The sequence below is a fragment of the Hippocampus bargibanti genome, linkage group LG15 (assembly GCF_051943395.1).
Source record: "Hippocampus bargibanti isolate YZ-2025 linkage group LG15, ASM5194339v1, whole genome shotgun sequence".
Taxonomy (NCBI): Eukaryota; Metazoa; Chordata; class Actinopteri; order Syngnathiformes; family Syngnathidae; genus Hippocampus; species Hippocampus bargibanti.
The window spans coordinates 8775739-8802201 of record NC_142748.1 but is presented as its reverse complement, the minus strand read 5'-3'; the positions used below and the strand labels follow the sequence as shown (position 1 = coordinate 8802201).

At 44.9% G+C, this 26463-nt stretch overlaps 3 protein-coding genes across 4 annotated transcripts; 1 reads left to right on the top strand and 2 right to left on the bottom strand.

Moving 5' to 3' along the window:
* Nucleotides 1-331: 331 nt before the first annotated feature.
* LOC148887607 (disks large homolog 5-like) lies at nt 332-18644 on the bottom strand. 2 transcript variants are annotated; one of them, XM_089014987.1, is made up of 34 exons: nt 17945-18644; nt 14439-14507; nt 13968-14136; nt 13271-13414; nt 11497-11680; nt 11123-11379; nt 10739-11045; nt 10441-10671; nt 9345-9529; nt 9132-9257; nt 8901-9033; nt 8700-8824; nt 8084-8259; nt 7844-7947; nt 7668-7760; nt 6299-6982; nt 5888-6011; nt 5622-5760; nt 5422-5537; nt 4814-4897; nt 4502-4664; nt 4223-4294; nt 3908-4070; nt 3701-3834; nt 3478-3624; nt 2937-3120; nt 2627-2775; nt 2382-2552; nt 2113-2309; nt 1846-1989; nt 1650-1777; nt 1159-1268; nt 977-1086; nt 332-861 (listed from the first exon to the last, which is right to left on the bottom strand). In XM_089014987.1, the coding sequence occupies exons 1-34, from the start codon at nt 18246-18248 to the stop codon at nt 758-760; spliced, it is 5730 nt and encodes a 1909-aa protein (XP_088871113.1). In that variant the 5' UTR covers nt 18249-18644; the 3' UTR covers nt 332-757. The 2 variants fall into 2 exon arrangements, with proteins under 2 accessions (XP_088871113.1, XP_088871114.1); XM_089014988.1 differs by lacking the exon at nt 4223-4294 and having other exon boundaries at nt 17945-18643.
* A 980-nt stretch (nt 18645-19624) lies between these two features.
* On the bottom strand, nt 19625-24850 carry anxa11b (annexin A11b). The gene is made up of 15 exons (XM_089014995.1): nt 24718-24850; nt 23680-24049; nt 23575-23612; nt 23364-23489; nt 23195-23282; nt 22972-23066; nt 22762-22875; nt 22427-22517; nt 22216-22295; nt 21874-21930; nt 21706-21799; nt 21510-21605; nt 21366-21424; nt 21017-21139; nt 19625-20940 (listed from the first exon to the last, which is right to left on the bottom strand). Exons 2-15 carry the CDS (start codon nt 24038-24040, stop codon nt 20881-20883), a joined length of 1482 nt encoding a protein of 493 aa, XP_088871121.1. The 5' UTR covers nt 24041-24049; nt 24718-24850; the 3' UTR covers nt 19625-20880.
* A 138-nt stretch (nt 24851-24988) lies between these two features.
* On the top strand, nt 24989-26337 carry armc7 (armadillo repeat containing 7). The gene is made up of 3 exons (XM_089015010.1): nt 24989-25346; nt 25500-25643; nt 25728-26337. Exons 1-3 carry the CDS (start codon nt 25271-25273, stop codon nt 26072-26074), a joined length of 567 nt encoding a protein of 188 aa, XP_088871136.1. The 5' UTR covers nt 24989-25270; the 3' UTR covers nt 26075-26337.
* The last annotated feature ends 126 nt before the right edge of the window (nt 26338-26463 follow it).

Sequence of the window (26463 nt, the reverse complement as noted above, 5' to 3'; positions counted from 1 at the left end):
CACAGATTCCCATGAAAATTGATGACCAAAATGACTAACACGGTCAACGTAGTGCATTTTACTCATTCACTGCCACACAACATGCACGTGGTAGGCATGTAAGAAATATTCTGTAAAAAAATGAACAACCAAAACATTCAGCGTCTGTACCCTTTTTTTTAATCATGATAAAAACAATTCAGATTTTTCATTCCAGCATAGTGTGATGATGGAAGACAAGCGTCATGACAACCGACAGGCAAAAAAACATCCCTTTAAAAAAATAAACCGAAGGAAGAACGCGAAACGCAATTGACAACTCAAGTAGAGTGCGCACGTCTGCGCACACGCACGCAGTTAAAAAGCTGCTGTTTAACTTTTAGCATTACATACATGCCGTCGTAATAAATATTAGAAAAGCTTGGCACGATGACATCATGATGTGAGGCCTGAAATGATGAATAGAGGGTGAAAAAAAAAGTTTATCCTCCATGTTAAATACCATTTAGCTAACATCGCCACGATTTGACAAAAAAAAAGATAAAATGTTTAGCGAAAGGAGCCATCTTGTATCCAGGTTTTGTTTCAAAGGAGTGCGCATTCATTCAAGTAGTATTTGATACTAGTGTAAACAACTATATGTAGTACAGTACTTTATCAAATAGTGTGCATGTGTGGTGGCGTGAGTTAATGTACCGATTCACTGCTATGATGAAGTCGTGTGGAATTTGGATGATTATTATTATTATTATTTTGTTGTTGTATTTATGCCTGACTTCTATGGCGCCCCATCAGGGATCCACAGAACTTTATTCTGCTCCTGCTCCACAATGGTGACGATCTGAGTGCAAATATAGGAGACGCTGCCACCTTGGACCACACCTGGGGGGGGTAAGGAGCAAAAAGAATATTTGGCTAAAAGTCCACAAAGGGTCGTTCTGATTTTAAGTTTAAATTCTGGTTGGTTTTATTGTTTTTCCTGTCATTTTTGGCTTACCTGTGAAGAAAGGGCTGTACTCCTGTTCGGTCTTCTGGGCCGCTTCAAATTGCTCCTTGGAGAGCTTCTGCGAGAGTTTATCCCGGATGTACAACGGATCCTTCTGCTCTCTGAACAACAACAAAAATCGACACAGTCGATCCACGTAGCTTATTTTTCTTTCAAGGACGGGGTCGACTCACTTGATCTGCTTGGCGTTTTTGTAGCGAATGAATATGACGATGGGGTAGACGTGAACGCTGTGGAGTCGTTCGATGGCGTGCGGGCCGATGTCGAGCAAGCAATGAGAGTCCTGCGAGAGAACAGTATCGCGGTTGTCAGAAGACGGAAATTTGGCAAAGACGCGCAAAAATGAACCATTGATGTGAAATGCTAGGAATACTTACCATATTCATTTTACATGTGAATTTTTTGACATTGATTTTAAATGGTGCGTTTTCATTCGATTTTGCAATTAGGTTGTAATATTAAATATGGAAAAAGTGAAGCCCTGGAAATATTTTTCACAGATTATTCAGGAAATAAATGTGATGCATTCTGGGCTGAAACATAAAATAGCGAAATATAAAAAAGGAGTCCAGTTTTCAATTGCTTTTTAACTAAATTTGGTTCTTTAGCTATTTGAAGAGAAATATGTCATACGTGGTGCAGATGTTGAGCGCTAAAATCTTACCTTCTCCGTAATCTCTTTTATGGACGCCACAGTGGTGACGTCAAAATGGCCGCTACGTCGCTTATAGTCAATGAACACGCAGTCCTTCACGCCTCGCTCGATGGCTTGCTGGGATGCCTTCATGATCTCTGCAAAGAGAAACGGGAGGAATAGTTTAACTAAACGAAAAAGTTCTCGAGGGTAAAGTCTATCTTACCTGGCAGACAGCGACTGAATTTGCCGGGCGCTTCGTTCACCAGCATGTCCTTGCTGGCTTCCGCCAACGGTCCCAAAATCAGCACTGGTCTGGGGGCTAAGCACTCCACCTTCTGGACCCGTTGGTACATCAGGCTCACGCCATCTGTTTGGGTAGACGTGAATGAATAAAAAAGTAAGAAGAAACATAAAGTGGCAAAAATGCGGATATTTTTTGAGAGTTTGGCGTCCATAGTGGCACAAAATTTTCAAAATAAAACGGTTTCACCTTCTGTGATGGGCAAGTAGTCGGACATCATAGATTCGGATGCCATCAGATCCTTCCCGTCTTTGGATCCGTTGCGCTTGTGCTTGAGGCGCCGGCGAAAGAAAGACCTGCGGGCGGCGGCGGACAAGGTTTTGCCGCCGCCGCCATCGTCTTTCACGTCGGCCACGCCGTGTCTTCTGTAGAGCTCCTGGTCGATCCTTTGGAGGCAAAAAAAGTAGGTTTCACATCACGTTCCTCAAGGAGAGAAGCGCATCTATCGGTGGACTTGCATGTATTTGCTGGGAATTTGGCCTTTCTCCATTTTCTGCGCTTTCTCGTCGAGGTGCCACGCCGTCCAGTAGCCAAAGTTGCCGTTGGGCAGGGTGTCCTCCACGTAAAGGATGTCGTCTTTCTTGAAGCTCAATTCCTGCTCCACGTCGGCCACCCTGTCGTAAAGCGATCTGGCGGAATAACAAGAGGTGAATGTCAGTGAAAGCATCGGCGATTGTGTGGCATGAACGGCCATTTTGTATACCTAATGAAAAATCCATCTCCGGGTATCTGACTGATGGCGGCGAGTTCGTCGGCGCAGTTTTGTACTTTGAAGGTGACGGTTTCGGCAGGTTTTAATAATTCCAGATAAGCCTCCTCTTTGGTTTTGTTCTTCATGCTGACGCCGTTGTACTGTTGGCAAAACAAAACGGATGAGTCAGTGGTCCAAACACAACAGGGGTGAGTCAGCGTGGAGTGACTCGTCATTTGAGGTTAAAAAAAAAAAAAAAAAAAGTGCAATGAAATTGTATTTTCTTACTGGTCCAAAAAAAACAACAACAATGGGACATTACCTCCAATAACAAGTCTCCAAGCAGGAGGCCATCCGCAGTTTTAGCAGGACTGTCTTCATCCAGACTCTCCACCAAGATGCCGCACAGATTGCCCCCGCAGATCTGGACTCCCAGATCCGCCTGGACCCTTTTTAGCCTCACCAGACGTGGCTCCGCCTTTCGACGCATACCGGCAACGGGAAGCCTGGGCAGGAACACGACAACCGATGTATACTATGTGTTGGATTGTATTTTGGACAGGTGCCCCCTTTTCAAGCTCATATAACTCCAGATCCAGATAACTTAGGAATTAACTTTTTTTTCTGATGAAAGAAGAGAGTCTAAGGTTTTTTACACTGTATTGAATGTTTATGCAGTCCTAAAAGTCAATATTCTGTGGCTCCTGAAATTCGAGTGACAATGACAAAAACCTTGGCAATTGAGTGGACAAATTTCTGCACATCGTCTAGCAGTAAATGAGTTAATTCCGCCACAGATGTCCTTTGGAAACGTTTCGCTCAAATCAAACCTAACGGTCAATGCTAATGACTAAATGTGGTACCGAAAGGAGTTTTGAGGGCTAGTGACGGGGGTGGTCTGCTTGGAGGGGGGCGTCACGGTGCCTTCGTCAGCCACGGAGCGGTCGTCCGGGGTGCTGTTCCCACTGCCCCTCGAAGCGGGCTGGGTGCCGATAGAGTCCATGCGTGAACTGAGGAGAAGGCGTACAAATAATTGAAGCAAAGCGGTTTCCGCCGCGGGGGTCTCAAAATGGGGTTTTACTGTACCTAGATCGAGAGTGATTGCCCAGCTGGAACATGTGCGGGTTGTACTGAGCCAAAATGGTGACCGTGTCGCACTGCTGCCCGATCACCAACCGCGCCTGCTGCTCGTTGGCGTTGCGAAGGTTGATCCCGTTAAACTGCAGAAAGACGCCGATGTGTCACACGAGCCAGAAAATCAACAAAACGGCATTTTCGTTGTTTTTTTTTCACCTCCAAAAGCTGATCACCGTACTCCAAATGAGCTTGGTGAGCGATGCTCCCCGCAGTCACTTTGGACACAAACACGCCGCCCGTTTCGCCGCTCACGATGGAGATACCCAACGGCTCGGTTCCTCTCTGCACCGTCACGTTGCGCGGCTCCTCTAAATACGGCCTCGGGGGGGAAACCAAGTTCAACTCACGATTGTCGTTCGCTTATCATATCAATGGACACGCATCGGTCGAGAATGACGTGTGACGCATGCAAGGCCATTTTTTTTCCTGCCACCCAAAAGTGAGAAGTTGTATTAGTAACTAGAAACAAACCTCAAGCATTTCAAAGAGAGGAACTTGGGCTTAGCAGCCAGCCGATGTTTCACAAAGGGGTTAGAGACAAATCTGAAAACAGGCAAATCAGAAGCGACAGAGAAAAAAGGGAGAAAGGAAGTAGTTTTTAATGAGCAGCAGAGAGGAAAGCGGAAAAGACAGCCATCCATCACGCGAGGCTTTGTTTACTGCTTCGCCAAGCAATTTGTCAAGTTGACGTCACACTTTGAACGATGGCGGCTAAGGAGACGGGCGACGGGGGGGAGGGGGGCAACTTACCCGTCTTTGCGGCCATCAACGACCGGCGCGCGGCTGACGGATATCCTGAGCTGCGTGGAGATGGAGCTCGCCAATTGGCTGCCGGCGAAGGATGACGTGTCCGGGCCAACTGGGGACTTGGGGGGCGTTGTGGGTGAATTGCACTCTGAATGCGAGCGAGATTCTGGAGGGGAGACCAGACAATGATGACGTTTTTTTATTTGTTTTAATCTATACCTTGATATTGCGTAGATCACAGATGTTATTTAAAGTGTAATACGTTTGATAGCCCTGGTGTGAATAAAATAAAATAAAATAAAATCACTTCCATACCTTTATCAGATCCAATGGAGCATGGATGACGTGTTGGTGGCATCCGGATGCGCTCAGCCCTGAACTGCAATGCACTCAGGGAGACTATTAAAAAAAAAAAAAAAATCATTCACAATTTCGGGTTGCGTATGTGGAACTGTTGCGGCTTGGAATTGAAGCAGATTTACAGTATGTGGGACGGGATCTCTTTTTGTCAATGGATGTTACAGTTTAGTGTTTGCTTTCAACATTTAGCTTTTAGCAGACATGCACATTCCACCATGATGTTCCTGATCCACTGGTGAAAAGGATGAGTTGATCCCCTCGTCTTCATCTAGAACTGCTTTTTGCAACAAAGTGTGCAGAAAGTGCTTAAGATTGAATGACTGTCTGTCTTTTGTGTTGTGTCACATTATTTAGTTTTTGGTTGTTTTGACTTGAAGAGGGTGCTGCGATGGTGGCTGCCTTTACAGAAGCTCTTGTATTTTGTTTTTCTACTTTTTCCTTTCATCACTTTGTTGCTGTGAACTGTAAATGTTTCCACTGCGACACTATTAAAGGCTAATCCAAGTGAAATTTCAGGATAAAGTCCCCCAAAAATAAATAAACAAGTCGTGTCGAGTGTATACCCATTCTGGAGCTGGAGGGGAGGGAGTGGGTGCCATGAGACGGTGGGCCGCTCTGGCTGATGTCGCCGCCAAGCTTATGATTGAGGTCCACGCTGTGGCGACCGTGACGCTGGGGGCTAAAACGTACAGGGGGCCAAGTCATTTACTTGGGGAGGGAGGAATGAAAAATGACATTTTGAAAGATGTCCGCCAGACGGCACCTGGCAAGTGTTTGGACGGCGGGGCTTGACCCAGGTGGGCCGTTGCCCGCTTGCATCTCTTGACTCCAGGTGGGGTAAACGGCGTTTCTCAACACTGACGTCTTCGCCGGACATGACGCTAAGCCTCGCTGCGTCTGGTCTGATATGACAGAAATATGTCTGATCTTTTTAGGTTTGTAAACGTACACATGAGAGGTATGTTGTATGTGATGAAAGTCTACAAAAAAAAAACACATGGGGGGTGGCCTTTTTTTTTGCCGACTTACTTGCCACGGCTCCGCTGTAGCTGGGGGGTGCAAAGTGCATGCTGTAGCGATTATTTCGCATCGGAGAGTAGCGTAACAAATCCATCGGCTCTGGGGAGTGCTCGTCATTGGAGAAAGTGTGAACCTGGATGAAAAAATATATATATTTTATTGAAAAACGTTTTTTTTGTTACCTTAAACTGATTTTTCTATCTTCAGTAATTGCCCAAAATGCCCAAAACCAATCTATGGACTAAAGTTATTTACCATTATTGACAAATCTGGAAAACTAAGTCAAATTTGAAGGCTATTTAGAGCTACTTTGAGTGACATATTCAATTCCTGTGAATCGTTTCTCCCGAGCTACCAATGAGAAATTCGAATCTTCGTAATCCACACCCTGAATTGATGTGATGCATAAATTCAATTAACCTGCATCGGAGGCGGGATATGCTTCCCGGGTTCGCTTTCGGTGACGGGACTGTTCCCCCGACCAGGAGAGCCCGGGATGGTGGAGTCGGACGCCGAGCTATTCTGCTGCGAGTGCTTGAACCTAAAGGAGTCGCTTCTGGCGGGCGGGGTGGGCGCACCTTGAGAGGAATCGGCCAGCGAGCTCTGCGGCGAGTGTTTGGGCAGATGAGAAAGCGACATGTAGTCCAGTTTCTGAGGCACTTCCGGTCTTCTGAAGGTGTTCATGTCAAAGATGGATTTGCGTTGTTTGGATCTTTTGTAGATGGAAAGCTGCGCGCAGTCTGGGACGGACGTTCCGGCGATGACTTTGGGCCACGTGCCGCCGCCCGCTTTGCCCGGTGGAGCGCCGCAGTCAGGGAGCACGGGCGTAAACGTAAAGGGCCGGCGGTGCAAGTCCTGCCGCCTGTAAGCGAACTCGGCCAGGGGCTCCGAGGGGCTCCGCGCGTGGAGGGAATCGCCTGCAAGGTGGTGGCGATGAAGGGCGGGGTCGCCGTGACCTTCCTCGTCGTCGCCAACCCGGCATCTTATTTCGCAGTGGCAAGCGTCAACCTGCGAGCAGCACTTGCGCTTGGTGTTGCGGCAGACTTTCTCCGATTCCCTCAGGCTTTCGTAGAGACTCTGGCCGGAGCAGCTCTGTGGTAGGAACTGCCCCAAAAACAAATTAGATATCACATAAACAAATCCGACACGTGCATACCAAAAATCCGAATGAATTGTGAACAGTGCGGTTTTTGCTCATTAGCAATAGTCCGATTTTTACAGTGGCGTAACTGTACTTGCTTAATTTGCCTATTAATGGCAGTTGGATGATTGATCACATTTTGATCGTGATTAGGAATTTCTCCAATTTGAACCAGATAAAGGTTATAATAATAATAGTAATACCTTTAATTTCTAAGCACCTTTCAAAACTCTCAAGGTCGTCTCATCTCATTTCTAATTTAGCTTCAATCATAAAAACGTTTTAAATCAAACCAATGCTGTGCAAGTTGCTGTGCAAGTTGCTACAATCCATTAGCAGCGGTGTCGCATACAGCTGTCATCAACCGTGGATCAATAATACACGCTTCAGGGTAATTTTTGATTCATTAAAGCGCTCTAGAAATCAATATGTATTGGATTGTATAAACTGCTTTCTCCCATCACTTCAATCTGTCACTAACGTCAAAAAGCTACCAGGGGGCGCCAAAGCAATAGTTTTATGAGCTCTACTGTGTTTTGAAAGATGATTGACAGTGGCTAGAAAAGTCAATCACAGCGCCACCGAAGTGTAAATTAATCATCTAGTATGCTGTTGTTTCATTTTATTTTCAGAGTATGCAATCGTCACCTTGGCAAGGGAGATGCAGAGCGACTCGCGACATGCCCTCAGCAGAGCGTCACACTCAGGCAGCGACTTGTTGTCCAGCGGGATGCCGTTAATCTGAAAAGAGCAGAAAATTAATTAGAATTTTGTTTTTCACCGAGAGGCGTGAATATCGTATGATGCAGGCACGGCGTACTCACAGCTAAGAGCCTGTCGCCGACTGTCAGATTATTGTCTCGGATTGCTGGACTGCCAGGCGCCAGCGAAGCGACAAAGACACCCGTTTCCAAGCAGATTCCGCAATCTGAGAGGAGAATGTGGCGTCAAATTATTGTTTTAATTCATCTCTGTATTAATTTTGACTTTTGGGATAGCACAGTGTAGCTATCATATTAACTTTCTTGAAAATTCAGCGAAATAAGACAAAGATGGTTTTGGACCTTTATGTCCGGCGAGATTAATCTGGACCGGAGTGGCGACTCGTCCCCCGAGCGACTTCCTCCGTCGGACCACCATGTTGATGACGCCATCGCCGCTCAGCACGGCTTTGATGGCCTGCTTCCTGTCCTTGCTGGTCAGGTCAACGTTGTTGATTTTCAGCAGCCAGTCGTTCACCCTGTTGCGCAAGACAAATTACTTGTATTTCAATTGGTCTAAGTAATTTGGTCTACATCAGGGGTGTCAAAGTAATTTTTTTGCCGTAGGCCACATTGTAGTTATGGTTTCCTCTCGAGTTATGAATTTGGGGAAGCCATTAGATTGTGTCATCACCTCCACATATTACATATAGAGCGCGCAACAAATGAATGAATAACTAGTTTTCAAATCTGAAGTCAAGAATAATGACTGTTATTGTGGTTTACATCCAAAAATATGACATTTTGGTTAGGATTTTAGCAAGCACCATGAAGTTTACAAGTTTAATTTGCTTTTGCAGGCCGAAAAATATGATGTGGAGGGCCTGATTTGGCCCCGGGCCTTGACTTTGACACCTGTGGTCTTCATAGGTACGGAATTTAGGGTTTGTTATTTTTTTATTTTCAGCCATTTGTTTACCTTAATCGACCTTCTGCCAGACTTCCTTTATCCACCTTACTGACAAACACGCCACAATCTCCCGGTAAATAAGGATCATTTACCCCCTCGGCAATGTCAAAGCCGAGCGCTTTCAAATCCATGTCCTGCGTGAAAAGATTGACACCATTCGAGCGGGTCTTGTTCCACGACTGCCGAAAAAAACGGAGGCGGTCGACTCACTCTGCGGTTCTCAAACTCCACAACTTCCGTCTCCCATTCAACCGAGTCCATGTCGATGGCGGAATCGTGCGAACTGTGAGCCATTAATTGACGGTAACGAGCCTCCTTTTCCAATTGGTCCTCCATTTTTTCCCTGTACAACAGAAAAATGTACATTTTTATTTTTTACATTTAATAGAAAGATGAGCTACAGTTAGTGGAGAAAGATCACGAAAAGGGGGAGGAGCTCACTTGAGTTCTTTAAGCTCTCGCACGACATCGTTTTTCTGCTTCCTGGTGTCGTCTAGATTCCTCAGCGCATCCGCCAGGTCGCTAACGGCTCGGTCCCTCTCTCGTCTCAGGTTGTCGCACAGCGTGCTAAAAAAAAAGTGACGTCGCGCTTGTTTTTAGCGCACAGTCGTCGATAAGGAGTAAAAGGACGTCAAATAACGGACGTCATCTCACCGAACGCTTTCCCTCTCTCCTACGATCTTGTCTCGTTCTTGGAAGGCCCAGTCTCGGCGACATTTGGCCACCTCGGCCTCCTGAAGGGCCTCGTTCAGTTCCCGGCTGACGGCCTCGTATTGCTTCCTCAAAGTCTCGATTTCCTTGTTGGCTCGCTCCATGTCCAGAGTGGCTGAGTCTTGTTTCTGGAGGTACAGTGTGGGGATTTCATCAGATTTAGATACACACGCATAGTTTGGGGAGGGAAAAAATATGTATCAATCGTTGAGCAGAATCAATGGTAATATTAGTAGCATAATTTGCTCAATCATTCCCTGCCATTCCCAAATTTATTCGGGAATTTAAAATATGACGTAGAGCGCCATTCCCGAATGTGTTCGTTTTTTTTTTCCTCCAGGGGTTGCTGATAAAGCACTGGTCAGACCTCTGGCAATATTTTCCCTTCCGCAAGGGTGCAGCATTTTCGTTTTGTCCATGTTAGCGCTTTGTTCCAACTTCAGCTGTTGTTAAAGCCCTATATAAGCCAATATTGCATTGTATTTTGGACAGCTGCCCTCATTTCAAGATCATATAACTCCAGACCCATTTAATTTAGGATTTAACTCTTTTTTTTCTGATGAAAAAATAGAGTCTAAGATTTCTTACGCTGCATTGAATGTAGGTCCTATGAATCTGTGGGTCCTATAATTTGAGTGAAAATGACAAAAACCCGGGCACTGGAGTGGGCACATTTTTCACATCATCTGGCAGTGAATGAGTTAATGGCAAAAAATATATATACATAATAATAATAATAATAATATTGTTGTCTAGCTTTCCACTGAGCAAATAAACAGGAAGTTAGGGAGAGAGTTAAAACCGCGGTAAAATTGATTCCTGCGGATTTGATTGTTGGGATTAATTATTCGACCTCCAGAGAAGGAAAAGCTCTGTGGGCTGATCATTTTCTGATTGGCAACAAAAACATGGCGTGGTGGCATGCCAGCTGCTACGAAAAAAATGACTATTGTATGAGATGAAAGGATTATCATGGGGGGGGGGGGGGATAAATAAATAAATCTGTTGATTTGTAAATAAATCTGCCATGTGCGTGTACCTGTCTAGCCTGGTAATACTCTTGCAGCAGCTGATCCCGCTGAATGATGGCCTCCGTCCTCTCCTTGCGGGCCACGTCTCGTTCCTCGCGCACCGTCTCCATGTCCCTGCAGGCTTGGCTCAGTTCCTCCTGAGCCTCCGCTTTGTCTTTGACTTCGTGGCAGTATTTTTCCAGAAGTTCATTCTTCTCGCAGAGCGCCCGGTCCCTGTCCATCAGCGACGACGACAGTTCCTTCAAAACAAGGCACAAAGTCAGGAAGTGAAATGAAAATTCAAATAATAAATAAAAGAGGCATTACCTGTCGTAGGGCCTCCATCTCCTCATTGGCCACCCGCTGCTCCGATGACGTGTTCTTCAGCTTGGCCTCGGCCACCTCCAGCCCGGTCTGGAGTCTCTCCACCTCCTTGATGACCTGGTCGCGCTCGCTCATGATCAGGCGATACTCGCTGATGACCGAATCGCGCTCGCCTTTGAAGTTCTCGCATTCCTTGGCCGCTTTGAGCTGCTGCGTTTTGAAGCGCGTCATCTCCGACTGCAGCCGTTCCATTTCGCGCTGAAGCTCAACGTTCTGGGCGGCCACTTTGGATAGCTCGTGTTGGTCCAACCTGCCAGGAACATTGGAAGAAAGTCATAATTAGGCGCGTGTTGATTTATTAATTTTATTTTTTCCATCTTCCCTTACCTCCGTATGGATGACGAGTACTGCTGCTGGTAGTGGATGGCGGCATCCCTCTGCTTCATCAGCATGTCCAGCTGCTTCTGGAGGCGCCGGTTTTCCTCCTCGGCGTGGTCGAGTCGACTCAGGTCGACGTTGTGGTTGGCCGTCTTGTCGTTGTAAAGCTTGCGCAGACCCTCGTAGTCATTCCGCACGCTCTCCAGCTTATCCACGGCCGAGTCGTACAGCTTGTTCAGGGCGTCCGAGGAGCCTTCACGAATCACCTGAAAATTCACACGTAAAATCAACTGACTCATGGAAAGTAAAACAACAGAGGAAAGGCCCATCTCATCTCATCTAATCTAAATAAATAAAATCACCAAATACAGCGAGTCGGCTACCTGTTGGTGCAGCAGGCGCATGTCGGCCACCTCCCGTTGGTGGTCCTCGCGCAACCGCCGCAGATCCTCGCATGTCTGCTTGGCGTGGTCGTGCTCGCGCAGCAGCTGCATGTTATCCAGCCTCGCCGCCTCCAGCTCGTCCTTCAGCTGGCTGTGCTCGCCCGCCAGACGGTTGTGCAGCGTGCTGAAATACAGAAGATTATTTATGATTTATTATGGCGTGATGGTGACATAAAACATTTTCAAAAATAATTGTAAATATCTTTCGGTGGTATGTGAAAGAATGGTCAAAATGTGAATAAAGTTACAGCAGTTTGATTTATTACCCCGCCTGTGTCGTACTGTACATGTGTTAATGTAGACTCAACTCCCTCACAGCCCTGCCCCCCCTGGCCCTTGCCGCTGCCACACTCACCGAACTGTGAGTACACGCTACACGCAGTGCTATCATCCTGAACTCTATTTGTTGTTTTTTTTTTCTTCAAGACCTCACTTCAACCTTTTTTTTGTTTTCACATTACTACTCTACCTCACTTTACATACAACACATCCTCACTTTACATACGTCACTACCTCACTTTACATACAGAAATTACATGTATTGTCTGTTGTCAATTGTTTGTCTTTTTTAGCCACATTATAAGTGCATTGCACGCTGGGTCGGAGAGGACATTCATTTAATCTGTAATGTATGTCATGCATATTAGCATATTTGACAACAAAGCTGACTTTGACTTAAGTCAACGCAAAGTTTGATGAACCAGTCAACATGACCGAAGGCGCTTTGCTCATTTCATAACGCCGCTACCAAACCAGCTCAAAGAGCGAAAAGGTTAGCAGCAAAGAAAAGATTGTTTTCCCAAGAGTTGCGCGGGCTAAAAATAGCCTGTGTGGTTTTTAGTCTGTCAAAAAGGCCAGATGTTCTCCCTTCAAGCTCATTACCGAGTTGATGACTTCAAGTGAGCTTGGCAGTCAAATGATTTGTCTTATGCAACAAACACTTCAAAAGGCAATTGCGGAGCGTTCGTGCAGAGGCAAAAATGAAGTCGCCGTGAAATGACAATAAAGTCATACGACAAGGAGGAAAAACAAAATGTGGAAAGATGAAGAATAAAGGTGCTGTTATAGGAGTATGAAGACCAGTTGCGTGTGGCAAAACACATGTTATGAAAGGCTTCCAAGTTTTACAATTTAAGATTTTTTATGACATACAGGCAGTATGCAACGCAGTGCAAAAGGTCCACAGAAGGAGCAGCTTAAGCAGAGCAATAATCTTAATAATCATCTTCTGTTGACATCTGTGTGTCTGTATCGCGGCCAGATGTTGATCGAGAGGAGGAGGTACTGTGGCACAAATGCCCCCCAAGCTTCCCCCTTCTAAGCCGAAGAGGCGACATAACAAATGCAGCGCCTGTGGCATGTTTGGTCAGGGCGCTAATTACAAAGCGTCATTTGGCACGTCCTCCTCAAAGGCGGGCGGGCGGGCGTCACTCCCAGACGTTGCAACGTTGGCTGTAGAAAATAAAATCAATCAAATAAACATGTTTTGGGGTTGCAGACTGGCTGTAGGGCTATCAAAAAGATGAAATTAAGTTGATGGAAAGGCTTTTAGGGCTTAACTGAGTCGGCAGCTTGCGGACGGCGGTGAAGAGTTCATCCCTATTACTGTCGCACAAATAAAATCTGTTCTGTGCAATCAGTGGCAAAAAATAAATAAATAAAAAAGACAAACTATCTTAGGAAAGGGGGGTGGGGAATGCAGGTAGGAACTCACTGGTAAAAGTCGGCCTTCTTGACGGCCTCCTCGCATCTCTTGAGGGTGCCGTTGTGCTGGTTCTGCAGAGACTGCAGGTCGGCCATGGCCTTCATGCATTGCAACTTGAGGCGTTCGTAGTCGTGGCCCGCTTTCGAGTTGGGCCTGCAACGCAAACGCGCGCTTTGCAATGACACAAACGGATTCACGGAAGAGGCGCATTCATAATTCAATGGGTTTCGTGTCTGGCTGAGAGGTAAATAAGTGGTGCAAAAACAATGTGCGGTCTACATTAGAGTTGTTCGCTGGTGCTTACTCGCCGCTGGAACACGGTTTCCAGTTAGACGACAGCGGTAACTTGATTTAAGAGTTTAACTTGTTCCGTGGCTAAGCTAGTAAAGGAAAAAAACACCGTGCTTGCAAGGAGCAATTCATTGCCACTCCCTGTTCAAGTTTACTGTCAAACTGAGAAAACGACTTTTTGTATTTAACCAAATGAAAAAAAACTTGATAGTTTCACTATCAAACTAACCATTAAACTAAAGACAATTACAAATTGTGCATTCAAACAAAACACATCACTTTGCGAGTTTAATGCTAACACACAATGCAAAACGCCATCAACTGACTGACAAAATTAGCATTGATGTCGAGAGGTCAAATGTCGCATCTCCCAAACCCCATTTCAAAATAAAGTAGGAGCCCAAAATGAGTGTACCGGCAGTCGTCAAAAGTGCTCCCGGGCGAGGAGAGCGCCAGACGTTTGCGGAGCTCGTCGCGCTCGCGGGTCACGTGACGGAGCTGCAACAGGATCGTTTCCATCTTGTCGTGCGCCCGCTGAGCTTCCACGTGGGTCAGCGGTGGCGAGGAGGTTGGAGTGGGGGTACCTGAAACATGGGTCGAGACGTCCACAAAAAAAAAAAAAAAAAAAAAAAACACTCATTTGTAAACTCTTGTTGCTGAGTGAAAAAATATTGACACATCATTTATTTACAATGAACTGCAAACTAACAAATGATTATAATTGCTTCTTTTTTTACCGATTAGCTCGTCACCATTGGTGAACACACCTCGATCTTTTTTCTGCAGAACAATCTATTATTCTATAATTTTACCAAATTGTATTTTTCCACCGTTTCTTAAATTTTTGCACATCATGTAGTGAATCTTGGGAATTGCATGGACTCACCAACGCTGCTTAGGGAGCCGCTGCTCTCGGAATCTGACGGCATGGTGGACAAGACGCTGTACGTGGACCCTGCGAGGAAACAAAAAACAAAACACCAGTCAGTCGGGAGTGGGTGATCATTTCCAGGAGTGGTCCTGACATCTCGGCTTTCATTCACAAGCCTCGACAAGAAAGAAAAAAAACAAGATAAACATAAAACGCTCCAACTGGAGGAACAATAAGGTGGGACTTTCCCCCGAACGGGCACGACGGGCCTGCCGACCGAGTGTTGCTAATTATCGGTTGCGCCAGGAGAGCTTGAATAGCGACTAGCCGGGCCCCCAAAGAGGCCGCCGCCTTTTATCTCCTGGTGACAAGATCACACAGCGGCCCACTGAATTCCCCCCTTTCTTTTGTAGCCCACTGTGTGACTCACAAGTGACAGTAGGGCATTAGCACAAGACACTGGTTGGAAAGGCAGTCAGCTGGAAAAGCTCAACACTGTCCTGATTGTCAGACGCCAATTGTCAAGGGTCAATACAAACCAAAGTCGCTTGGACGAAGAGGCAAACTTTTGTTCTGTTGGGCGAATTTGTTCAATGCGCCACAAGTGTGTAGAAAATACGTTATTTGCAATTTTTTTTCAGGGATTGGTACCATTGAAAGAATCACTTCACTATCCATCCATCCATTCATTTTCCAGACCGATTTATCCTCATTGGCTCATTCACTGCCAGACGATGTGCAAAAATGTGTCCAGTCCAGTGCCAGGGTTTTTGTCATTGTCACTCGAATTCCAAGACCCACACAATATTGAATTTTAGGACGACATAAACATTCAATGCAGTGTAAGAAACCTTAGACTGTCTTCTTAATCAGGAAAAAGCGTTCTTTCCTAAATTATATGGGTCTGGAGTTATATGAGCTTGAAATGAGGGTGGCTGTCCAAAATACAATACATTACATACAGTACATATTTGTTTATATAGCGCCTTAACAACAGCTGAAGCTGGAACAAAGCGCTAACATGGGAAACAAAGGGGGGAATGATGCCGCCTTGTGGAAGGGAAACAACATTGCAAGAGGTCTGGCCAGCGCTTTATCAGCATCTAAGCAAGAACTAATTCGGGAATGGTGCCCGACGTCATATTTTCAATTCCTGAATACATTTGTGAATGGCAGTGAATGAGTTAAGAAAGCCTTTAATAGTCCCACAACAGTGAAATTTGCACACAAAAAAACACATTTGGAGATGTCCTGGAATTGAACCTGCGACCTCAAACATTCTTCCACTGAGCTACATCTCCCACTTAAGCACTATACCCCCCCCCCCCCCTCAAAAAAAAAACATATTTTTTATTCCTTTACAACGCACTATAAAAAAATCAAACATAAAACATGTCAACAACAGCAGCCGGAGACGGCTTTGCTGACTCCAAAAGTGCATCACGGTAATACAAATTCGACCCGCTAAAGGCCAGAATTGGATCTGTGTGCTTGTAAAAATACTCAACGATCTATTTCCAGGAGTACAAATGCTGTTGTGGTCATTTTCATGCTAGCCAACATGCTTTCGGCTGAGGTCGTTGCCCAGAACCGTGAGTTTTGCGCAACATGAGAAACAGTCTTCCAGTCTTGACTTCAAAATGATCGAGTGTGTTTGCGACCATCCGGAAAGAATGGAAGCCAGTATTTCTCCTTTTGGGTCACCAGAACTCCAACGACTGTCGTGACAACAGACGATTAGTTTGATTCAGAATAACAACTTAGCCCTGTTTTTCCTTTCCCTTGTGCAAGGAGTGAAAGAAGGGAGGGTTTAAAAAAAAAGGATGGGCCTCGGGAAGGGTGACATCCCATGTATTAAGCCTCTTTTTTGTTGTGGTGCTCACCAAAGTTTCCCATTCCCATGACTGTTGGAGAAGATCATCAAACAGGCACGGTTAATCGGATCACGTGCGCATGCGAATGCCTGACTTTTGACACTCCAGCGTCTGGGTTTGAAAGTTATTCAAACGTAGAAGTTAACCTTTGCAGAAGCATTTTTTTTTGCAGCAGATAAAGAATATATGCATTCGTTATTGTTAGTCTAAGTCCATTTTTCACCCCTTTCTGCTTCATTCAATGTGATGTGGTTCACGCAAGAGGCCCACAGCGCACATGCTCGCACCGTGAATTATTTTTTTAATGATGCAAATTAAGAGAAAGTGACTTCACGCCTTGATTGTGACTTGTTATCCTCCTGTTGCGTGCACGCACCGGAGGAACCTGTCCGCCCTGTACTCCGTGTCGACTTTTGCTGCACCCATCGCGAGCGGGCGCACAAAAGAGCTCTTTAGCGTATAGGAGGCAGATTTACACGTGCGGCGCCTAATTGTGAAATGCAGCGAGAGGAAAAAAAAGGGTAAAAAGGCAAGGGAAGCTCACGGCGCAGTGCCATTCGTGCTATAAATAACACAGGGATAAATACATAATTGACACGACGCCATTCGGCTCCCTCACACGAGAGCGGAGGGTCAAAAACTCGGTGCTGATGCAAAGAGAGACAAAGTTCCAAGAATATTATATTGTTACAATCAGAAGGAAAATCACTTTGGCATGAAAACAGGAACACAACCAATTAAAACAAATTCAATTACGGCCAGTAAATTCTCCTTCATAACAATACCACCAATTTGTTTTAATTTGATGTATTGAATTAAATATATACTGGAAACCTGGAGAGATTTTCTGCCATTTTTAAAAAGCAGTCCGTATAGTTAGCAAAGCCAAATAAAATGTGCCTATGTGTGATCCTGTTGATGCTTTGTCCTTACAAATGACTGGAGCCCACATTGATTTGCAGTGGCTTTTAGAGCCATTAAAACAGACTCTGGTAAAAGGGGTCTGGGATGGGGGGGTAAGTCCGTCGCGGTAACTAACATCAGGTCAATATTGCTCCCCGTGATGGAGTAGCAACCAATCTCAGGCGTATTTCTGTCTTTTTTTCCCCAAATCACTTGAAGTGGGTTATGTTTTTGTCACTTTAAGTATCAATTTCTGGTATCGGCAGTAGTGTAAGGAAAGAGGACCACCAGTACAGTGTATTGGATACCTAGTATGCTATTGGTACGCTCCCATTGCAAGTGTTTTAGGTATTAGATGTCGATATTTTTTTTCAGCAATGAACATAGAATTGATAATAAATTGGAATATAACAATTACCCCTGCTAAAATGGTCTGTCATCGCCGATAGGTTCTAAAAGTTGTTGTTGGTAAGTGATTACTTTGCCCAAATGAAGCTTTGCAACTCACTTCAAACCAGTTCTTTAGGCACAAAAGTCCACCAAATACTGGTGTCATTCAGTGGCGAGTTTTACAAACGGTAAATGCTTAAGTTATACATGATATTGTGATCTTTTTGGTTCAGTTGTGTACCGGGTGTTGTTTCTGCTGTCAAATAACCAGTTTGCTTTCATAAAAGTTGCTAAACGGTGAGTTAGAGAAGACTGTGGTGCACGTATTAAGTTCACTTTTAGTTTTGGTCTCACCTGTGCCGTGGAGCAAAGGCTCCGTAGCGGTGCCGGTGAGCAGCACCGGGCGCAGGTGAGGATTGGTTTCCTCCAAGGCCGAGCAGAAGTCGGCGAAGTGATCCCGGTCCTTCCGGAGCAGAATCTTGACGAGGAGCTTCACTTTCTCGGCGTCGTCGCCGCAGCCACGGGCCAGCTCGTGTCGATCGGCCGGGTTCAGCGCGCCTCCCCGAGACAGAACCTCCACGAGCTGGTCGGCGTCGGTGACGGACTCGGCCAAGTTGTGGTGACACTTTTCCAGAAACTCACGGTGCCGCGGATCCATGGCTCTCTCCGCTGCAACTGCAGGATCGGTTCGCTTTTGGCTAATCAAATCCTTCCGCCGGACACTTTAGAAGCTAGAAGCGAGAAAAAGAAAACGAAGAAGAAACAGGAGTGGCGACCCGGATCAGTTGGTGCTGCTCGACGAGTAGCCATGTTTGTTGATGGCGCCGAGATGACAACAGTTTTTTTGCTTTTTCTGCGTCCCTGCCCGGCTGGGGGAAAGTCGTACGTCGTTAAAGCCCAGCTCCATCGGCGCTACGATGTGGTTCCGAAGTGAACGCGAGTTGTTGGGACATGTTGAAAAGTGGTGCCAAAGTAGTGCGAACTCGATTCGTGGTTTGCGTGGAGCGTCCGGCGCAGAAAGGAAATGCACTCATCAAGGGAGAGCACGGGATATGTTTTTGTTTTGTTTGTTTGGCTTTTTTTAGGGTTTAAAGTGGGCGGGGCTTGGTGGGCGGGCGCACCTGGGTAGTTGTGCGCGCACGCACACCCAAGAGCCAATCATATCCGTCTGTTTTTGCAGAGGACAAAGAATATACGCCCATAAATATTGCTGTTGCGTATTTTATATTTTGTTATTTATTATTATACAATATATTATTTTAATTATATTTTATTTATAAATATTTCCTGCAGGTAAAGATTCATAAGTAATGCAACCTCAATGCTAGTTGCGTGGTGTCATTCCATTGTGTTAGCAGTAGTCATAATCGATTATAGTAGTCATCATCATAATAAGAGATTGAAATTGCAGTGCAGTTATATTGCGTGAGGTCCAAATCCTCGAGAAACAACGCAATCAAGAACATATTTAATCCTTCGTGACATCATCTATATGGAACAAAATCTACTTAAATGCAGTACGCTGTGTTCTTATAGCGCACACATGCACACACACACACTGCCCATGTTAAAACAATGCAAACGGTTATGTAAGACTTTCCCGGCAGAGAAAATCCATGTGGCTCCCGACAAGAATTTGGAATGTAAATTCCCCAAGTGGGGGCGTTGCGGGGTCGTAAAAAAAAGCGTAAATGTCACACTGTTGTTGTCTCTGTGAAGTGTCATCATTTAACATTGTCTGCATCTTCCAAAGACGATGCAAATTTAAAAAGAACAGGACTATCAGGTTTTTTTGGGGTAATAATTATGGCATGATTAACCACATTAATCACAGAACGGTGATGATAACACTAGAACAGGAAGTGGAACCTGGAACAAAACACATCTCGGCATATCAGCGGAATAGGTATCAACTTTCAATGGAATTAAATATGAATAAAATATCCATGATATTTTATTCTTTCACATTGTCATTTATTTCATTCCACATGTGGGATAGCTACAAACGCATTAAACTAATCCAGAAGCCACAGGTTAATTGGAATCCATTTTATTGATTGATCGCGGACCCAGAGAGCATCGGTGTCTTTTACAACGTGAGCTATAAGCGCACATGCGAGCATGCCTCCTTCTGCTTGAATAATTCAAGTCCTGCGTCTGGAAATTACGATCCGGATTGGTGCAGGGATGTTGCCCCCCCCCCCCCCCTAAAAGCAAGATGGTCTATTTCCAGCAAAGTATCATCACAAACTCCCAAATATTCCCATCAAGTAATCATCCATGCTGCCCCGTTTTGATAATGGATGAGCGCTAGTCGAGGGGAAAAGGTGCTGAGCTATTTGTGGGGGGGTGCCGCGAGGCCTGCAGCCCGTCCACAAGATGGATGCTATTTATATCTGGCAAAACGGCGCTCGCTCAGCTGTCCTCAACCATTTCATCACATTATGGCTTACAGAAGGTATATTTGTCGCACCTTTACACACAATATGCTGTCCGGGAAAACTCTGGAGGTTGCGGGGGACACTCATATAATTTCATGATAATTATTTTTAATTGAAATAAAAATATTAGTACGAGTTTGTGTGTTTTTGTACAGTCAAGCTTTAAATGGACAAGATTGTCATGAGGTACAATACAATCAGTTGCAAAAAGTGTTGAGTGTCCTCGTGTGGCACCAACAAGAAAGGCCACAGACTGAGTTAACGCTCTAAGTTAGTAAAACATTAAAAAGCTTCAGTAATCTAAAGCGAAAGACATAAAGCGGTGACTACTTTGCATAGGCAAGCGGGCACGGGTACGACATGTTAGTCCGCAAGCGATATTTTGCACAAATGACAATTTGAAATATGTTGGCGACCTATTAAAAGGAACAAAACACATTTTGGACAATGTGCACATATATATTTTTTTAAATTAGGCATTAGCACTTGGCAGGAGAGCCCAATGATTTGGGTTTTGAAATAATACAGCGGTACCGATGTAGATGTCTGCATGTTTTTAGACAATTTGACAATTTTGTCATTCATTCGTGCCGTTCGCTCACGGACGGTTGGTTGGTGATTGTAGTTTGCATGAAATTTCCAGAGACGTTCTTCTATAATTTGGTTATGTTCACGTCGATATAAATCGTGTCTAATTGTCAAGCGAAAACTACAACAAAACATGCAAAAAATCATCACGCCGTGTCCAATTATGAGACAACGTGGATATGGACGACGAACTCGCTGCAGGTAGTTTTTGAGTATGAACTGGTCGTGCCGTCCCTTGTGAAAGGTTGTCTTTTTTTTTTTTTAGTCATTACCACCGCAGAGCTTCAACAGGAGCTTCTTGTAGTCACCGGAGGTGTCGCCCTGATAAAAACACACAACATTCATAAACATTGTTCCCATAATCACTCCAAAAAACTAGCATAGCGATCCTACTCACGGAGATATGGGTGTACAGCGACTTCCCGTAGGTCCTCACGTAGGCTTGCCTGATGTCCAACATATCAATCTCGCAGCGGGACACCATAATGCGGACCAGAGTCCTGTCCTTAGTCCCAGCGCCCTGTCACGCGATTGCCCAAGCGTTAGCTTGACAGCACCGTTGCACGACTCATTTTAAACTTACTATCTTATTTTTTTAAAACTCATTCACTGCCATTCACGAATTTGTTTGGGTTTTATTTTTGCACGCTTGGGTGCGGACCAAGTGGAGGCAACTTCTTGTTTGTTGGATTTATTTTTTCTGTCACAAGTTTGACAGGTTTACATTACCAAAATAATGCCTGTACCTGCATGGCTTTGTGCAGTCGCTCAGCAAAGTAGGCGGGGGTGTTCTTGATGCATTTCACTAGGGAAGGAAGATAATATTACACAGCTGCAACTCTACTAACTTTAATAAAAAAAAAAGGCTGCGTGTGTTTGATTTGACTTACCCACCGCCACCATGCCGGACTCCACATTGCCCGACATTTCCCTGCAGATGCTCTTCTCGATGTCACGACCGCACATCTGCTGGTACTCTTGGAAGACTATCAAAACAGTTCAAAAAGCAAATGTGAGTCTTATTTTGAAATGAGGGGATATCATTTTTTTTTGCTTAAAATGATACACCGTTGAGAGTCTACCTACCAGCCCTCAGATGAGGCTTGCTACGGGCGCACAAGATGGCGTTGAACTGACTTTCGTCCGTGCCCACTTTGTTCTCCCCGGCAGCGTACAGTTTCTGTCAAGGAGACACAACAAAAACGTTGAAGCCCGAAATAGAGAACAGAGTAGATGACCGCAGGTTGCTGGTACCTGAGCGTCCTGTTTGGCGAGCGATATGTCCACATTTTCCCTCTCGTCTCGGTTGCCCTGAAACAATCCAACAGTTCAGTTAGCGGCGTACGTATATGGCCGTACATTCATGAATGGTGTTTTCGTTCCGTTTGCTCTACGTGATAGATTTTCTGCAGTAAATTAAATTCAAGACTATTGCCAGTTTAGTTTGGATCTTGATTTGGCTTCTGGATTTTCGATACATTCACTCGAGACTTTCTTGTAAATTCAAAACTGTGAAAAATGGCTGCTAATAATGACCCTTGGATACATTTTGGTGATTATTTGAAGAAATATGTCTCTTCCAGTGCAGTTATTTACCTGGCAGAGGGACACCAAAAGTCTTCGGAAGTGACCAGAAGTGTCACTATTGATGGCATCCTCCAGAGTTTTCCCGTATTCTGGAAACAAGGCACAACATTTGAGATAATGGGAATAAAATAGTCACACTTCAGTCGTACTAATTGCTTTAATTCAATGGACATCGAAAGTCTATTTTTTTTAAAATATATTTCAGTAATTAAAAATTAACCTGCTTTGTAAATCTTCACAATTTCCCGAATCTCCGCATTGGAGCGAGATGAGAGGATCTCAATCAGGCAAGCTTCATCTGTTCCAGCACCCTAAAAAAAAAGAGAAAATTATCAGTGAAATATTTGGGTTTTCATTTTCTTCCAGAACCATGCTTGCAAATCTAAACAACTTTGCTTTGAAATGTAGCCTTTTTTTCCTCAAAGAATTCCACATTATTAATTACTCCATTTGTACTGTGCAGTGTTGCACTATTTTTTTGTCCTCGTTGGGGCAACAAGCTGAAAAAAAGGCACAAGTAGGAATTCGAATAAGTATAAATGTGACCCTGCCAACCTTTATTGCCTCCCTGAGTTCGGAAGCATCAAAGTGTGCTGGACTCTTCACCATGGAAAGAACCAGATGCTCAAAATTTCCAGTCAGCTCAGACTTCAGATCGTGGAGCAAATCCTGCGGGATGGAAATTCGGAAAATAAAACAAGACGTCACAAGATTCCCGGTCATCTCTGAGTCCGTCACAAGTTAAATACAAGGAAGTACGCAAACCTTGCCATAAGTTGTTTTGTAGGCTGCCACCATGGGTACTCTTTGCTTGTTGGTGCGACTACCCAAAAGTTCAATGATGGCATTTTCATCTGTCCCTGTATTGCATAACATCAATTACAGATTTAGAAGAAGAATTGACACCACACAATGGAGTGTCAAATTTACAAGAAAGGCACTTGTATATGCACAGCGTGATAAGGTCAAACTAAATTAAGTGACTCACCAAAGCCCTTCATCGCCTTCCGAAGAACTTCCACATCCCTCAGAGGATCGGCCCCAGGGAAGTCCTTAATAGATCCTCTGTAGCCCATCTAGTTAATTCAACAGACATAAGTTACAATTAAGAGTGTGTTTTGCTATGTGGAAAACTTGTGTAGTATGATTCATCTTACAGGGATGGCGGGTGCCTGGGGATTAGTTGGAACTCCGCTTCCATATCCACCTCCGCTGGAGTAGTTGGGCGCAGGTTGCTGACCTGGTGCTGCCCCTGCTGGGTATCCCTGTGGAGCGCCACCTGGCTGGAAAACATACCAGACCATTCCGTTTATGGGGACAGGCTAGTTCTATAACTCATCCCCCACAATGAACTGAGATTTTACATACTGCGCCATAGCCTTGTGGTGCCGCCCCCCAGCCGCCACCTATGACAAAATATATACATCACATTTTCTTCCAGTGACGGTCAAAATGAAGCATTTGAGATATTACCTGCTGGAGGCATAGAGGGGAAGCCTCCTCCTGGCTGAGGTTGTTGATATCCTCCGGCCTGTGGTGGGAAACCTCCAGCTGGGGCAGGATAGCCACCACCCTGGGGAGGGTAGCCTCCCGTTGCTGGTGGGTAGCCACCACCCATTGGAGGATAACCGCCGGCCTGGGGGGGGTAGCCGCCACCTGCCTGGGGTGGGTAGCCACCTGCCTGGGGTGGGTATCCACCCGCTTGCGGTGGGTAACCCCCGGCCTGTGGTGGGTATCCGCCACCTTGTGGTGGGTATCCGCCCGCTTGTGGCGGGTAGCCGCCCGCTTGTGGTGGGTAGCCGCCTGACTGAGGAGGATAATTTGGGTAGCTCATCTCCACAACCTGAGAGTGACAAGAAGTAGGTACTGTACTTAAATTGCATGTCAACAGGAACATGGTCTGTGTAACATTTTTGTTCCTCATTCTGCAATTGGTCCCTCAAAACCTTGTGTTCACTCTTATCAACATTGAATAAATATGGCTGGCAGCAGAATTGCCCATTGTTAAGAGAGTTACAGTTAGTCTAATAAAAGACTACACATTGACAGAGCAAAATAGATTCCTGTGTCCCGAAAGCTTTTTCTGTGACAAAAACGTCTTTTTCAAATATCGCATGAGACTATTTATTCGACTGATGTCATTTGACGTTACATAACATCTACCCGTTAACCCCCGCCCCAACAACCCTTGAGGGAATTAGCTTCCTTTTAGCATCCGCTTTATTGGATCGTTAGCATGTTAGTTCGACGTTTAAATCTGTGCAAAACATCGAAAACAACCATTAAAAAGATGGGGGGGATTAAAAAATACATTCGATCGTTTGCTCACGTTGCTATTAGGCAACCTTAAACGTTTCCATTTGCTCTTGTACCGGGGGAAATGACATTCCAATAGCAAGTCAATGGAAAGAAACGAACTACAGTGCTTTTATTAAGCAATTGACGTCGTCGTCTCGAGTTTCGTTTAAAAACCACATTGATTTAAAATGAGAATTAAGAAGCTTTACTTACTTATCAGAGGGTGCTGTGCGCAACAGGAAAAGAGGGTCGTTGAGGGGAGGGAAGTAGAGGGTGTGTCCTTTGAGCACAAGTAAAAAAAACGGCACTCTGCTAACCATCTTATTTGGGGTTTGTTTGTTTGTTTTTATTGTTCTGTTGCCAAGGACACTAAATTAGCTCACAAATTGGGGACAATGCACGAAACAGCTGTGGGAACAATATCGTTCTGGTTCGGATTTAAAGAATGTAAACGACTCATAGGCATACTTTTGTGGATTAAGAAAAAAATAAGAACTCGTGTTTTCCATCAGCATCCCTCGCCCCATGCCTATTCAGATTCCTGCCTTAAACACAACGGCGACTTTTCAAGGATAAAACGTAAGCGGAACAAAAGTACAAGGGGGTGAGCAACCTGCGGACTTATTTCCCCGACGGACAGATTTAACGGAACCATCCCTGTGCTTTGTTTACATATACTGTATCCACATATTCTCACTTTCACTCTGTTGTCACACTAAATAACGATGTTGGCGCTTTACCTCAGAAGGTAAAGTGAACATAAAGGATGTGGAAGAAGGACTGCGATCGTTTCGAGTATTTGCAAACGCTCGTCACTGAGTTTCAGGATACTGATAGTGATGGTGAGCTGCATCATGTTGTATGTTTTTTTTTTTTGTTATATGATGTGCGGTTATATACATAAAGGAAAAAAGTGGATACGTGTGTAGATAATGGTGAGTGAACAATTTTGTTACAATTCGTATAATTTTATTTTCACGCAAATGTGTTTCCAGACGCAAAGGAGCAAGTTCTTGCCAACTTGGCCAATTTTGCTTACGATCCAAAGAACATGGAGCACTTGAGGCATCTCCAGGTGGCCGATCTCTTCTTGGACATGCTCACAGAAGACAATGAGAACTTTGTGGAGTTTGGAATAGGTGACCATTCCCATGGCACATACATTTGAGAGCCATTAACCAACACACACTTACATTTTGCTTTTTTTCTGCTGATTTCACCAGGAGGACTGTGCAACCTCAGTATGGACCCTGAATGTCGCGACATCATTCTGCAGAGTGACGGCATCCCTCTGGTCACCAACTGCTTATCCAGTTCGCGGGAGGAGACGGTCCTGTCAGCCATCAGTACCCTTATGAACCTATCAACGCCGTTGTCACGGCCACGTATTAGCGAGGTGGCCATCTTGGAGTGCATGCTGCGCTTCTCTCTATGTGAGAGCCCTCGCCTGCGCAACCTGGCCCATGTATTCCTGCAGGATTGCTGCAGCGAGGAGCAAGTGATCCAGGCACGGCAGGGAATGGCAGGACAGACACAGACCGCGCTTGGCATCCCGTTGCCCAAAGACTGAATGAAAAAGGAGCTATTATATGGACGATAATACATATATGAGGATGTGCATTGATGATCAGAGCTAAGAGCTTGTTGGCCATTCTTAAGCAATGTTTGAAATGTACAAGTGTAAGTAATCTTCTTTGTTTTCGGCAATAAACTTCAACTGGGAGTAAGAAAACACTTGTATACAAGGCAGAACAATAAGGCAAATCTTTATTTAAATCTTAAATATAACATTTTAAAAGGAGTAGCATGTGACACAAACCCAAAGACGAAATGTGATTTTGAATACATTGCATTCGTAACACATTTGTTTACATTATCAACATGACAGACACACACAAAAAGGCAACTTTGGGAAGCTTGGTTCCATTCAAGGCCACAACATTTGTTTAAAAAAATTGC